The 15,641-nt window shown below is 42.8% G+C and overlaps 1 protein-coding gene across 4 annotated transcripts in view; it reads right to left on the bottom strand.

The window, feature by feature from the left end:
- FAM13C (family with sequence similarity 13 member C) overlaps nucleotides 1-11,967 on the bottom strand; it is a 187,220-nt gene extending 175,253 nt beyond the window's left edge. For all 4 annotated transcript variants that reach the window (XM_056529913.1, XM_056529916.1, XM_056529914.1 and 1 more), the window contains exon 1: nucleotides 11,804-11,967. In XM_056529913.1, the coding sequence (XP_056385888.1) occupies nucleotides 11,804-11,865 (62 nt within the window). In that variant the 5' untranslated portion in view covers nucleotides 11,866-11,967. The remainder of the gene's footprint in view (nucleotides 1-11,803) is intronic.
- Between the last annotated feature and the right edge of the window lie 3,674 nt (nucleotides 11,968-15,641).

The raw sequence follows: 15,641 nt of genomic DNA, 5'->3' as shown, positions 1-15,641 counted from the left end.
GTAGTTGTAATAGTAAAGAAGCATAGTCAGGAATGGAGACAAGGTTCATAACAAGTATGAACTTACATTGACTTGCATTGAGGGGGCGGGGCGTGACAACACACGGGGGCGGAGTCGTGACGTCACTTTACTCCGTCCCCGTGGTCGGGAGGCATTAGACTTGGAGTCTCCAGCGCTTCCTACAGTGCTAACAGGTGAGTGCTGCATGCTAGATTGCGGGGGTCCCCAGCGGCGGGACCCCCGCGATCAGACATCTTATCCCCTATCCTTTGAATAGGGGATAAGATGTCTTAGTGCGGGAGTACCCCTTTAAGACACTTCCCTGAAAGGAAAATCCATTCTAGTTGCTAGGTAGGTAAGCAATGGCTGAGGGAAGATCCCAACCAACCAAGTGACCTGATCTTCGGACAGAGCTGCCTCATTCTTGCAGACATAATCTGACGGCAAGGTGTGAAACTTAAAATTCGAATATTAATTTCAGATGCATGAATGTAGAGGCCGGAGAAGAGACAAGACACCAATTTAAAAAGACTTTCCAAAATGTAGTATGGAAGGAGATCAGAGATAATATAGACATATATAGGTTTGGTCTAGAGGAGGCATTAAAACTGCCACGCCCCCTCCCATAGGCTTGCATTGAGGGGGGCGGAGCGTGACGTCACATGGGGCAGAGCCTTGACATCACAACGCTCCGGCCCCGTGATCGACAGTAATCAGACCCGGAGCGAACACGCTCCGGGGACTGATTTTAGCGGGGTGCGGCGTGCAAGATCACAGTTGTCCCCAGTGGCGGGACCCCCGCAATCAGGCATCTTATACCCTAGCCTTTGGATAGGGGATAAGATGTCTAAGTGCCGGAGTACCCCTTTAAGCTTACAAATACTGATGCAAAATACAGGTAAAATGTAAAACATCTCTACATTAAAATACATAATAAACCAACAAAGTGATATTGGATTATCTATGTTGCATGGAATGAAATTTAAGGAAAATCCAGTCAAAATGATCTTCACATATGTAATAGATACATATTAGAAGATCGCATTGGTGAAATCTTTGTTCTTTTGCCGCTATTGATTTCCACATTGACAGGGTCTCATTGAGGACACTGTTCTGAGATTTCTGTTACTTGAAATCTGACCCAACATTCTACGCAAAGGACTATTCAGATGAATGTCAGGGTGCTTAGAATGTTGTATTAGATTTCCAGTAAAGTCAGTAAGATTGGAAAAAATATATCTAACAACTTTAGTGCTTTGTGATCACAATATGCATATATATATATATATATTTGTTTCTAAAGAAGTACCCTGTATACTGTGATGTCATCTATGTAATTCTAATTCTGACAGTAGTGGCTCCCTAAGACAAGGCATCTATGGGCACTAAAGATGAGCGAACGTACAGTGATTCGATTTGTCTCGCTCAATTCGCTCATCTCTAATGGGCACCATGCAAATATTAAGGGTACTGTAGTCACTCTTGTCTGAAGCTGTCAGTGGAAAATATTACTTTTGTCTGCTTTTTCATGTCATTGTGTAGGCGACCTGTAACTTCCCCTGTGCCTACATGGGTGGACGAAGATGATCTCAATCCATGTAAAATAAACAAATGGTTTAAAAAGAGATAAAAAGTGGAACACACATTAAACATTAATTCTTAGATAGGTTGACATCCTATATCCTATCCTAAGACATTTGAGCTTTATGGCTCTCTAATATTGACAGATTGAAATCACTGAAAACGGATGCATAGCCATTCAACAGGATTCCCATCAAAGGGACGAGAAGATGACTATCCTGAAAGACCCACAATCTGAGGGTAAGGGTGAATACAAAAATTCTTTTTTTTTAGTTTAGGCGTATCACCTCACATACTGTAGATGAGACCCTGGGACTTTGTGCCTATTTGGTAAATATGTTTCCATGTGAAAGGACCTCTGTAAAGACCACAGAGCAGGCAAAGACACCTTCAGGACAGCTCCTGTCTATTGTTGCCTATTTTCATGGGGCTTGCAGTAAAGCATATATCTAAATGCTGCTAGAAACAGCTCAGGCAAGATGGCAGCCCCCATAATAATGTACATAAAATGAAACCAAAAGATACAGTAACAAAATAGAAACTGACTGTATGGGCCTCATTTACTAAGAGTGTCAGGTTTTTTACCAGTGGGAAATGTCGTTTCAGACTTGTAGAATACCTCTGTATTTACTATGGGGAAAAGTCGGTAAAATTTTCTGACCAGCTTTTCTAGGTGGAGATTTCCAGCCATTTTTCCACAGGATTTTCTGTGAATTCAAAAGTAAATTGATCGGGTTGAAAAACCACGCCCCTTTTTGTGTCGGTCACGCCCCTTTGCGACATACCTCCGTGACTAGCGAAGCTGTGGAGCTTCACTGCATTCACTTCTATGAAAATCTGTGACATGACATTCAAAGAAGCGCATCCAACTGAACAGTTAAGACACAGGTTTGACCAGAGACAAAACTAGATCCAGTGTAGAAGACAATGGGGGAAATTTATCAAAACCTGTGCAGAGAAAAAGTTGACTAGTTCCCCATAGCAACCAATTAGATCGCTTCTTTCATTTTGCAGAGGCCTTGTCAAAAATATAAGAAGCGATCTGATTGGTTGCTATGGGCAACTAGTCAACTTTTCCTCTGCACAGGTTTTCGATAAATCTCCCCATATGTCCTTGAGCAAATTTGCTTTGCTAAAACCTCTTGGAGGTATGTTGAAGAGCTGAGTAATCCTTGCAGTGGGACTTTAAAACTAGTCAACAGGCTTGACTTTGATTGTAGACAGTACTAATGAAATTTGTGGCCCATTTGTGGAGGTAAGTATCACTCTAGCTATACTTTAGGTTAATTTTAATCACAGGAATATCTCCACAGGAATATGTGATGAAAGAGGAGCTGACATGCTCTCTGACCAAAGGTCAGGCTTTGACTAACCCACAAAAGAGATAACTGGGCCTGTCTCTAGGGGAGTGAAGCTGGGAAAACTCCTGCATTAATTGGCTAGGAGCTTTGCTGTGACTAAATTCTACTTTACTTTCTACACAGTGAAATGCACTTTTGCAAACACAATGTGAGACACATGATCTAACCCTTTGCACCTTGTATGACTATGTGTATTACACGACTCTACACCCTGTACGACTATGTTATGACAGAAATATGCAAGAAAATACATATGCAATGTAGTAAACAGTTACTTAGGTCTTAGACACCTGAAATACATGCTTTATTCTCCAGCAAACCTTATGTTCATTTTAGCCACTCCACTAAGTTCGGTGTAGCATCTTGGTACCCACACACTCACTTGGGAAAGCCAAAAATATGTATGATAGCTGTATATCTAATGCCAAAACTAACTTTCCTCTGAAAGGGTATGATCTTTGTCATAACTTATACAACACAGACAAAACTCATTTATATTGCCATGTCACAAAAGCTTTAGTTGCCAAACTGGAAAACGCTATGATTAAATTTTGGGGTCATCAAAACTTGTGTTTAGGAGCAATACGATTCACTTAGGCTGGGTTCACATATCTCAGGCGCCCGGCACAGTTTCCCTTCGTCGTGCACCAGAGGGAAACTGATGCTAGAACTGATCCCATTAATTTGAATGGGACAGTTCACAATCATCCAGTGTCTTAATTTTACGAAAGCAAAAAAGACAAGAGCGCTTCCATGTGCAGGATCATCTAAAGCAATATGGTGCAAACGGGTGAGTATTAAGCTCACCTTTATTTGTTGTGCAATGACGAGGCACAACACTCAAAGAGTGTAACAGAGACCGCTGGTGAGGCTTCCAGGCTGACGCAGGCTTCCCACGCCGAGAAGGCGTGTAAACGATCAAAGACGAACACAATAGGGATTTAGGGAAGTGTTCACGCGCTGCCAAATCTCCAGGTATGGAAAAATCACTGTTGTCAAATTATGATTTTTATTGAACACACACAACGCGTTTCAAGGCTGAGTTAGCTTTTTCATCGCCTGATGAAAAGGCTAACTCAGCCTTGAAACGCGTGGTGTGTGTTCAATAAAAAATCATAATTTCACAACAGTGATTTTTCCTTACCTGGAGATTTGGCAGCGCGGGAACACTTCCCTAAATCCCTATTGTGTTCGTCTTTGAGTGTCTCAATTTTGAAACTGGTTGGTTGGACATGCCGGTGGGCACCGGACAGGGGAACACAGATTGCTGCAAAAACAATGGACGCTGGATGCAATACAACTGATGACAACTTGTCATCAGTTGTGGCATCAGTTGTGTCTAGATTTAGGCTGAGTTCACCTATGCCGGACATATGTGAACCCAACATTAGAAATGGTCTGCAGGGATCGACAAGGGCATACAAACCATAGAGGTAGCCCATGCAGTTGCTATAGGGCCCTTGAAGAGAGGAGGCCCAGCCTTTGTTAATGGGGGGACAATAACCTGTGTAGGATTTTTCCTGTTCAGAGGAATTGCATAATTTATAAGACAAAACATTGGGTATAAACATTTTTATTTTAACTGTTTTGAAGAAGTACAGCAGTGGTCTCGTACTGTGGCCCTCCAAATGTTGCAAAACTTCAACTCCCAGTATGCCCAGACAGCCGTTGGCTGTCTGGGCATGCTGGGATTTGAAGTTTTGCAAAATCTGGGGGGCCACAGTTTGACATCACTGTTTTGTTTTTTGATAAGCTCCAACCACAAGTAAACAAGTTACATGCATTATATAATGACTATTCAGATATAATCTTGGAAACAGTGTTCTGAATGTCATTTTATCCGCAGATCGATGGGTGGGACTCTTCCAATTATCCATATGAGATATGTATAATGCCTAATAAGCACCGGGATAATGTCACAAAATGTGAGTACCCTGTGTCATTGCAAACACTTGCTTCTCAAGTGTCCCACACAGCCGCTCATCGCATAATGCTGGCGTGTGTTCAGACCTAATGATTAAATTAACAGACAGGCAATTAAAAACAGGATCCAGTAGTGGAGGACGGATAAACTTTAAGAGCCTGAAGTGATAAAACAGGCCAAAAGTGTGCAGATAGTGTCGGAGCAGCAACTATTTAAAAGCTTAGGAGGCAAACATGCTGAGATTGGCAGAAAGCCGAGTGATGATGGATTATTTAAAAGGTCATCTCAACTGCATCTCAACTTTTAGACAGGTGAAAACAAGCTGATGTACTTATTGGATTCCCTGTTGTTTTGCTTAACAGCTACTTTCCGTAGCTTACCTATTAGAATTCTGTTACAGATAAACAACCAGAGTATTCCATAGCTAAAATAAAGAAATGACCAGAGAGTGAAGAGGTCTTCCTATTATGTCGGATTGGTAAACACTTTAGGCTCTTCTAGTTATATCTAGTACTAAGAAAGTCAAACAGTAAACAGTATAGCTGCGCTTCCACTTCTAAAGTGACTTTTTCTCAGCTGGCATGGACACCTGAATGGCAAGTCATTCCTACATAGAGCATACATACAGGATATATAACCATACACTATGCACATTTGATATCCAAAAGTCTTAAACTATAATGGCAGCTACAGTGGGGCAAAAAAGTATTTAGTCAGCCACCAATTGTGCAAGTTCTCCCACTTAAAAAGCTGTAATTTTCATCATAGGTATACCTCAATAATGAGAGACATAATGAGAAAAAAATCCATAAAATCACATTGTCTGATTTTTTAAGAATTTATTTGCAAATTATAGTGGAAAATAAGTATTTGGTCAATAACAAAAGTTCCTCGCAATCATTTGTTATATACCCTTTGTTGGCAATGACAGAGGTCAAAAGTTTTCTGTAAGTCTTCACAAGGTTTTCACACACTGTTGCTGGTATTTTGGCCCATTCCTCCATGCATATCTCCTCTAGAGCAGTGATGTTTTTGGGGCTGTCGCTGGGCAACACGGACTTTCAACTCCCTCCAAAGGTTTTGTATGGGGTAGAGATCTGAGACTGGCTAGGCCACTCCAGGACCTTGAAATGCTTCTTACGAAGTCACTCCTTCATTGCCCGGACAGTGTGTTTGGGATCATTGTCATGCTGGAAGACCCAGCCACATTTCATCTTCAATGCCCTTGCTGATGGAAGGAGGTTTTCACGATACATGGCTATATTCATTCTTTCGTTTTCACTAATCAGTCGTCCTGGTCCCTTTGCAGAAATACAGCCCAGAAGCATGATGTCCCCCCCCCCCGTCCCCCCCCCCCCCGCTATGCTTCACAGTAGGTATGGTGTTCTTTGAATGCAACTCAGAATTCTTTCTCCTCCAAACACGACGAGTTGAGTTTTTACTAGAAAGTTCTACTTTGGTTTCATCTGACCATCTAAATGCTCTCTAGCAAACTTCAGACGGGCCCGGACATGTGCTGGCTTAAGCAGAGGGACACGTCTGGCATTGCATGAATTGAGTTCCTGGAGGCGTAGTATGTTACTGATGGTAGCCTTTGTTACTTTGTTCCCAGCTCTCTGCAGGTCATTCACTAGGTACCCCCATGTGGTTCTGGAATTTTTGCTCACCGTTCTTGTGATCATTTTGACACCACGGGGTGAGATCTTGCGTGGAGCCCCAGATCAAGGGAGATTATCAGTGGTCTTGTATGTCTTCCATTTTCTAATAAGTGCTCCCACAGTTGATTTCTTCACACCAAGCTGCTTGCCTATTGCATATTCAGTCTTCCCAGACTGTTGCAGGTCTACAATTTTGTTTCTGGTGTCCTTCAACAGCTTTTTGGTCTTGGCCATAGTGGAGTTTGGAGTGTGACTGAGGTTGTGGACAGGTGTCTTTTATACTGATAACAAGTTCAAACAGGTGCCATTAATACAGGTAACAAGTGGAGGACAAAGGAGACTCTTAAAGAAGTTGTTACAGATCTGTGAGAGCCAGAAATCTTGCTTGTTTGTAGGTGACCAAATACTTATTTTCCACCATAATTTGCAAATAAACTCTTAAAAAATCAGACAATGTGACTTTATGGAATTCTTTTTCTCATTATGTCTCTCATAGTTGAGGTATACCTATGATGAAAATTATAGGCTTCTCTCATCCTTTTAAGTGGGAGAACTTGCACAATTGGGGGCTAACTAAATACTTTTTTTTGCCCAACTGTATATTGTTTTTTATTTAGCTGTTGACAAAAGGTGTAACTAAGAAGCACCTGAAAAAAAGGTTTTGACAACTTGACTTAAAGGGGTAGTCCATGATTTTTTTTAATTTGACTATGCTAGATGGTCTGTAAAGTTAGTGTAGTTCATAATAAAGAGTCTGTACCTGTGTGGGATGATGGTCTTGCAATTCTTCTGTGATTTTTGCCCCAATATTTATTTTTAACAGCATATAAAATGTCATCTCAGGCTTTTCCAGGTTGCATTGCGGCCTGAAACATGACAACACTAGTCAGGTGATCAGCGGGAGCCGGTTATTGTGTTAATGGGTGGAGCGACCGCTGGGTGGGAGGGAGATTATTCTGCAAGAATTGTAGTTTTGCAACAGCTGGAGGCACCCTGGTCAGAAAACACTGGTCTATTGCATGCAAAGGATCACAGGTGTGTATCAATGGGAAGAGTGGCTGATGTGTGGAAGTGAGAAAAATGACCTCACACTTACAAACAAGGACTTTTTTTTTAGGAATAAATATTTTCTGAAAGAGAATCGGTTGCCATACTATACTTTATAGTTTTCCAGTTCATTAGGCTGAAAGAAGATTACCCTACTTTGTTGATCCAAAGGAAGGCAAATAACCCTTGGCCTAAATGGAAACTTAGCCTTATGGAGGCAGATGCCAATTGCCCCACACCAGGGTGTAAAATTTCTCCCCAACTCCTATTAAAGGGCAGCATATCAAAGGGATAGATCTCCTTTTAGTCCAAAGAATACAATAAAAATGCAGCCCACTGTATTCTTTGATAGCCCACTGTATCCTTTAAAAGTTCACTGTACTCTTGGATTGGATCAATGGAGTGACACTCACATATTGGTGTTAACCCTTTTGCACTACATGGCAATACAATAAAATGTTGTTAACCGGTCAGGAAAATTCATTTAAAGTGTGTTTAAATCGGATTACCTGATATGATCTGCACAGGTCGGTGCAGAGAGATATAGCTGATGCCGTGTGGTACATGTGCTGGGGCAACCGCATGATGCCCAGAGAGTTCCATGCACAAGCCCTTTTTTGGTAAATGGGACTCATGCACAGAACTTGCTGGACGCTGTATTGTACTGCCTAGCATTAACTGTGTCTCTCTGCACCAATCTGCACCAATGTGAGTAGCTTTAGATTTAAACTTTAAGTTGTTTGAAGTTGTTTAAATTGTTTAAGTTAGGCGTTGAACATAGTCCCTGGGTACCAATCATATTGGGTAACAGATCAGGACACTATGATAAGCACATACAAAAGGACATGTTTTTATTAAATAATTTGACAAAATATTTGCTGCCCTATAAATTAAGTATTTTGGATCTGCCATAGGTTTAATCCTTTTATGTGCAGATCTGTTATAAAATATGGATATTGAATATAGGAGCTATCAGGACAGAAGTAACATAAGGCAATAGTCATTTGTATATTTGGTGACAGGGGGTCGAGAAACAATACCCATGGTGGATCGTACATTGGGAGCTCGAGCTACCAAGGCATTGGAAGAACATTTAACACCTTACTCTGGAAATGTTAGGTTTGTTTTAGACACATTTTCTGTCTTATCTGTGGAAGAAAACATTATAAGGACGCCATGTATGTCCATTTGTTATATGGTTCGTGCACCTAGTCCATGTTTACTGGGTGATTTCTATTGGTTACAGTAATTCTAAGTAGGTTTTCCTAAACCAAACTTTGTTAGATGTGTGTTATTACAAGTGTGTGAATATGTTCTGTTATTGAGGATGTTACTAGTGAACAATGAAGAATTAGTCACAAATGGAAATAATTAACCCGTCACTTTGCATACCCAAATGGGGTGGGGAGAGGGGAGGTAAGCCATAGCCAGACAGCTCTGGTGACGGCTTATATCTCCCACAAAAACTGTCGGCAGATGAAAACCAACATGTCTGATTCTTCTCTCTCATCTGTCGGAGGGAGAGTTGGGAGGCCCCCCTCACAATAACTGGTCCTCTGATCCCTCCAAAGTCATCTTTTCACTAAGGTGTAAGGGGTCCTTATGTCTGCTAAAGGACAGAGGTGGAAAACCTGGGAAATTTTAGTTCTCTTTCACTTCCCTGCTCTGGTATTGGGTCATTTGCTCATAAATAAGGTCATTCTTATAACAGTATTTGAGCAAATTGCTTTATCTGCAAATTCTTAACATATATAAGGGCTATTTCCCCTCCATTATCAGCACCATGTCACTTGTATACTTCCGAATAGCAACAAAAAGTACTTCAGTGTATAAAGCAATATAGACCTAATGCAAGTTATTTCTACATCTGGCCTGCTTCTCAGTGGAATACATATCATTTGTGGGATAGAATAGCTTAGTCTACCTTCACAAAACAGGCGAAATGTAGTCATAAATAAACTATGTTTGGTCTATTTAACCATTTAGTTTATTCAGCCTGAATATCTCTTGTGTCTATATTCCAAAATATATAGTATTGGCATTGTAGCGTGGATAATAGACATGGATGAGGCTTAAAGGGGTATTACGTGCAAAAAATGTTTTATCCCCTATCCAAAGGATAAGGGATAAGATGTCTGATCGCGAGGGGCCCGCTGCTGGGACCCCCACGATCTCCCTGCAGCACCCGCATTCTATGCGGGGACTGCGTCTCTAGTTTCAGAAACCTACGGGTTTCCGGGACGTGACGTCACGCCACGCCCCCTCCATTCATGTCTATGGGAGGGGGCGTGACTGCCGTCACGCCCCCTCCCATAGACATGAATGGAGGGGGCGTGGCGTGACGTCACGTCCCCAGTCCCGGAAACTCGGAGGTTTCCAAAACTGGAGATTCAGCACCCACATAGAATGCGAGTGCTGCAAGGAGATCGCGGGGGTCCCAGCAGCAGGCCCCTCGCGATCTGACATCTTATCCCCTATCCTTTGGATAGGGGATAAAATGTTTTTGCCCGGAATACCCCTTTAAATTCACCTTCCAGGGTAACCCCATCCATTCCACAAGCTAATCCAATCCTGTAGATCAATGTAAAGCTAATAATAATGATATACCAAGTATTAATAAAGCTTATTACCTAGACAAGAGTGATTGTGTGGCCTAGTCACATATACATAACAGTGATGAATTATGTCCAGTGTGAAAACATGGACACCGCCTTCCGCTTTGGCTATCACCATTCCAAGAAAATATGTGAAAAAGATGCATAAATCTGACACTAAGTGCAGACGTTTATACTGACATGGATAAACACTACATTATTGTTTCATTACTGTAATTACATAACATTTCATCTATATTATAAGCCCACTATATCACGTCTTATGGTTTCCAGCAGATCCACATCAGTTTCCAGCAGATCCACATCAGTTTCCAGCAGATCCACATCAGTTTCCAGCAGATCCACATCATTTTCCAGCAGATACACATCAGTTTCCAGCAGATACACATCAGTTTCCAGCAGATACACATCAGTGAGTATTGTCTGAATTTTGGTCCTCCAAAGACCAAAATTTGTACAAATATAATGATTTTTTGAAAAAGTACTTTTTCCCACCCTATCATTCCACGCCTATTCTCCTAATGTATTTATAGACTATGGAGGTCATTTTTTAACATGTGCGACTTTTTTTTATTTTTTTGCCATGGCGGTGAAACTAGTGTGTGCCAGACGCAGCTGGTCAGCATTTATCAAGATTCTTGTGCCTTTTCATAAATGCCAGCTAATTTTTACGGAGCAAATGTGAAGCCCGGCGCGGATGCCTTCCCCTGGTCCCGGCTGGAGTAGCCATCACGCAAAACTGTGCGACTTCTGCAAAAGTCGCATGTCATAAAGCAATGCATAAATTGGGCATCTAGGTAACCATGCTCAAACCACGCCCAAAAAACACTCACTGGATTCGCCGGTAAAAAAAAACAATATATGCCAGTGAAAGTCACATTATAAATGCGGTGAATGCTTTATAAATATATAGACCAATTAGGGCCTTGATAAATGACCCCCTAAATATACATTTCTCATGTGTCTGTGTCTCACGTAATAATGATACATTGAAAGCAATGTACGTAAATGTAAAGGGATTACACTAGTGAGCCAGTCCCATTCATTGTGTTTGCACATCACTCTCACACAAGAACCGCCTGTCATTTTTATGCTTTATGTCACATCTAAACCCGGAATGCGTGGGTGGCGAAAACTGGTAGTTTGATCTATTAAAGTTTTGTGTCTCTGCAGCTATTAACCCATTTCACACCAGCAGCTACCAATGAATAAAAACATCTAATAATCCCGTCTTCTCACAATCTATAGGGGGGGGGGGGGGGGGGGCTTCGGGCATTAAACAATAGAGGGGCTGCAAGCATTCTGTTAATCAGCCTATAGCCTTAGTATTAAACGATTCTGAGCTGTGATCACTGAATATTACAGTGCATTCCATTGCCAGCCATAAATATTCAGACAGAATGTAATAGGTTAGGAGACATTTCGATGTCATATATATATATATGTATATGCATGGAGGGTACATATACCCATTAGTATGCTCCAGCTAGGCAGGCACAGCTAGGCACAGATGGGCACAGATAGTCATCTGTAATGTGCAGCAGGAAACACACAGCGCTGAATACATTGTTGTTTACCAGTCATATATATCAGGGTGTATGGAAAGCATTCACTTACTCGGTTACAGCTGTGCTGCTGAAGGAATTATCCTGAAGACTGAAACAGAAGCAAGAAAACATCAGATTACAGAGCAGGGCGAGCAGGCTCCCAGAATCCTGTCCAGTAGTTGGTACACATACACAAACATGGCATTGCAAAGACAAGCCTCTCTGCTAGCTCTACATGCACATACCTTGGGCTGCTCTGCACATGCTCACTGCCTCTAACCAGAGGGACTAGCCCTGCTGCAACACCCACAAGCATACAGCACATCACACAGCACATCACAGTGCCCAGACACAAGGGACACAAGGCAAGACAGGCTTCTGGTGCATGCCAGATAAATCTATATATATATATAATGTGTGTGTATTTATATTAGGTGCATGTGTGCTTAGATTTTATGATCGCTTTAGGACAGACAAAGGAAAAAAGGGTAGATCAGAATGTACTGTACATCCTATATGTATTTTTTTTATTTTTATTTTTTTGAGAAGGCAACCCATGCTTTTTCTGGTGCATAAGCTATCTATCTATCTATTTATGTATGTATATATATATATATATATATATATATATATATATATATATTAAAGTGCAGGGTGCAGGCCACTCATAAGAACCAAGTCCCTCGGTCCATAAAAGTCCATAAGCATAGAATCAAGTGCAGCACTCCAGGGATTGAAAAAATGTGAAGTTTTATTCCATCAAAAAAAGTGAAAACTGTGAGAAAAAAGTGCAGTGTTTTCACTTTTTTTGATGGAATAAAACTTGCTTGCACTTGATTCTATGCTTATATATATATATATATATATATATATATATATAGTAAATTTGAGTAGCCGTATTAGTCCAGTGATGCGGATGCTTTGGACTTGATAAAGGGAGGAATCCCGAAAGCTTGTCTCTACAAAATTCTGTTAGTCCAATAAAAAAGGTATTACAAGATACTGCAACATTTTATGATTTGCATCTATATATAAATATATATATATATATATATATATATATATACAGTGATCCCTCAACTTGCAATGGCCTCAACATACAATAGTTTCAACATACAATGGTCTTTTCTGGACCATTGTAAGTTGAAACCAGACTCAACATACAATGTTACGGACAGTCCAGATCTTTGAAATGTGTCAATGGCTGGAAGAACTGACCAATCAGAATGGGCAATTTACTGGTAAAACCCCTGTATTACTGAAGTGCATGCACTGACTGGTGTCTGGTAGCACCCCCTACAGTACAGGGAGGTACAACATGTTCTGTACTCTTTATCTGTACCAGGGTTTCCTGCTCCTTTGGACACCAGGTGAGGGCGACTCCATGTTACTTTTTTAGGACATTGCGTGTGCTGTACAGGACCCAGGAAGAAGCTCCTGTCTTCTACATGGACCAGTTTTTGGCTGTCCGGGCATGCTGTGAGTTGTAGTTTTGCAACAGCTGGAGGCTCCCTGCTTGGGAAACACTGACATAGACAGTGATTTACAGCTCCCAGCAGATCTTTCTTACTTTTATATGTAAGGATTTGCTTTATCTATATTAGTTATCTACTTATTTTTCTTTAATTTTCATTTTTTCCTATTTTTGGATGACATTTTGGTGCCTTTAGAACCAATTACCAGGTTTCCATAGAGTTCTGGTCTCAACATACAATGGTTTCAATATACAATGGTTGTCCTGGAACCAATTAATATTGTAACTTGAGGGACCACTGGATATGTGTGTGTATTTATATTATGTGCATATGTGCTTAGATTTTATGATCGCATTAGAACAAAAAAAAAAGGGTAGCTCAGAATCCACTGTACATTCTATACGTCTTTTGTTTTTGTTTGTCTCATTCTACAGATCTGCTGGGAGCTGTAAATCACTGTCTATGTCAGTGTTTCCCAAGCAGGGAGCCTCCAGCTGTTGCAAAACTACAACTCACAGCATGCCCGGACAGCCAAAAACTGGTCCATGTAGAGGACAGGAGCTTCTTCCTGGGTCCTGTACAGCACGCACAATGTCCTAAAAAAGTAACATGGAGTCGCCCTCACCTGGTGTCCAAAGGAGCAGGAAACCCTGGTACAGGTAAAGAGTACAGAACATGTACTCCGCCCCTAGACATCCTTATCCCCTATCCAAAGAATAGGGGATAAGAAGTCTGATTGCGGGGGTCCCGCCGCCGGGGACCCCCACGATCTCCCTGCTGCACCCGGCTTTCGTTTAAAGCCTCTGGGACAGCACCATAGGCATGTGACATCACGGCAACGCCCCCTCAATGCAAATCTGTGGGAGGGGACGTCACAGATGCCACACCCCCTCCCACAGACTTGCATTGAGGGGGCGTGGCCTTGATGTCACGGGCCTCCGCCCAACATTGCCAGTTATCCAGCATGAAGTGAAGTTCACTCCATGCACCGGATGTCTGGGGTGCAGCATCCGAGATTGCGGGGGTCCCCAGCGGCGGGACCCTTGCGATCAGACATCTTATCCCCTATCCTTTGGATATGTGATAAGATGTCTAGGGGCAGAATAGCCCTTTAACTCCTTGGGGACGAAGGGCGTATGCATACGCCCTCGCGTCCCGTTACTTAAGGACGGAGGGCGTATCTGCAGCTCGCCGGGCGGGGATCGGACCGGGATGACTGCTGATATCTATCAGCAGGCATCCCATGGCAATGCCTAGGGGGGTCCTGAGAGGGTCACTGGTGACGCGATCGCCTGGATCCTAAGGGATAGGAGCAAGGTGGCAGTGTTGCCACCCCTCCTATCCCCTGCCATTGGTCGGTCAGGCTGACGACCAATGAAAGGAGGGGGGCACCGGGATTAGAGTTCATTTCCCCGCTCTGCCCACCGATCGAAGTCGGGGCAGAGCGGGGGGAACACGGGCGGAGAGGGGGGAGCATGGCCGGTTTACCCGGACCTTCGGAGGCGGCAGAGGCGGCATCCCGGAGCTGTGGCTGCAGCAGGAGGAACAGCGGCTGGAAAGTGCGCGTGGAGAAGGCTGCAGCGAAGATCGCGGTAAGTGATCTTCACTGTGGCCTTCTAAAAGCTGCAAAACTACAACTCCCAGCTTGCCCACACAGCCAAAGGCTGTCTGGGCATGCTGGGAGTTGTAGTTTTGCAACATCTGGAGGGTCACAGTTTGGAGACCACTATACGGTGGTCTCCAAACTGTAGCCCTGCAGATGTTGCAAAAGTACAATTCCCAGCATGGCCAGACAGTCAGGGATGCTGGGCATGTAGTTCTGCAATATCTGGCCCTTCAGATGTTGCAGAACTACAACTCTCAGCATGCCTGGACAGTCTGGGCATGCTTGGAGTTGTAGTTTTGCAACATCTGGAGGGCTACAGTTTGGAGGCCACTACTTAGCGGTCTCCAAACTGTTCTTGCCCAGTTGTTGCATAACTAAAACTCCTAGCATGCCCAGACTGTCCTGGCATGCTGGGAGTTGTAGTTCTGCAACATCTGAAGGGCCAGATATTGCAGAACTACACTCCCAGCATCCCTGACTGTCTGGCCATGCTGGGAATTGTAGTTTTGCAACAGCTGTAGGCACACTGGTTGGAAAACACTGAGCTAGAGTCTGATTCCTTACGCAGTGATTCCAACCCGTGTGCCTCCAGCTGTTGCAAAACTACAACTCCCAGAATGCACTGACAGACCCTACATGCTGGGAGTTGTAGTCTTGCAACAGCTGGAGGCACACATGTTGGAATCACTGAGCTACTGAGCTAGAACTACTGAGCTAGAGGACTGACAACACTCGGGGCCCCCGGACCAAAAGAAAGGCAAGGGCCCCTGTTAGTCTCTGCAACTCCTCATCTTCTGCCACGCTAGTATTCCACCCAAATCCCACAC

This window comes from Hyla sarda, chromosome 7, assembly GCF_029499605.1.
Source record: "Hyla sarda isolate aHylSar1 chromosome 7, aHylSar1.hap1, whole genome shotgun sequence".
NCBI classification, from domain to species: Eukaryota; Metazoa; Chordata; class Amphibia; order Anura; family Hylidae; genus Hyla; species Hyla sarda.
This window is presented reverse-complemented; position numbering and strand designations above follow the sequence as displayed.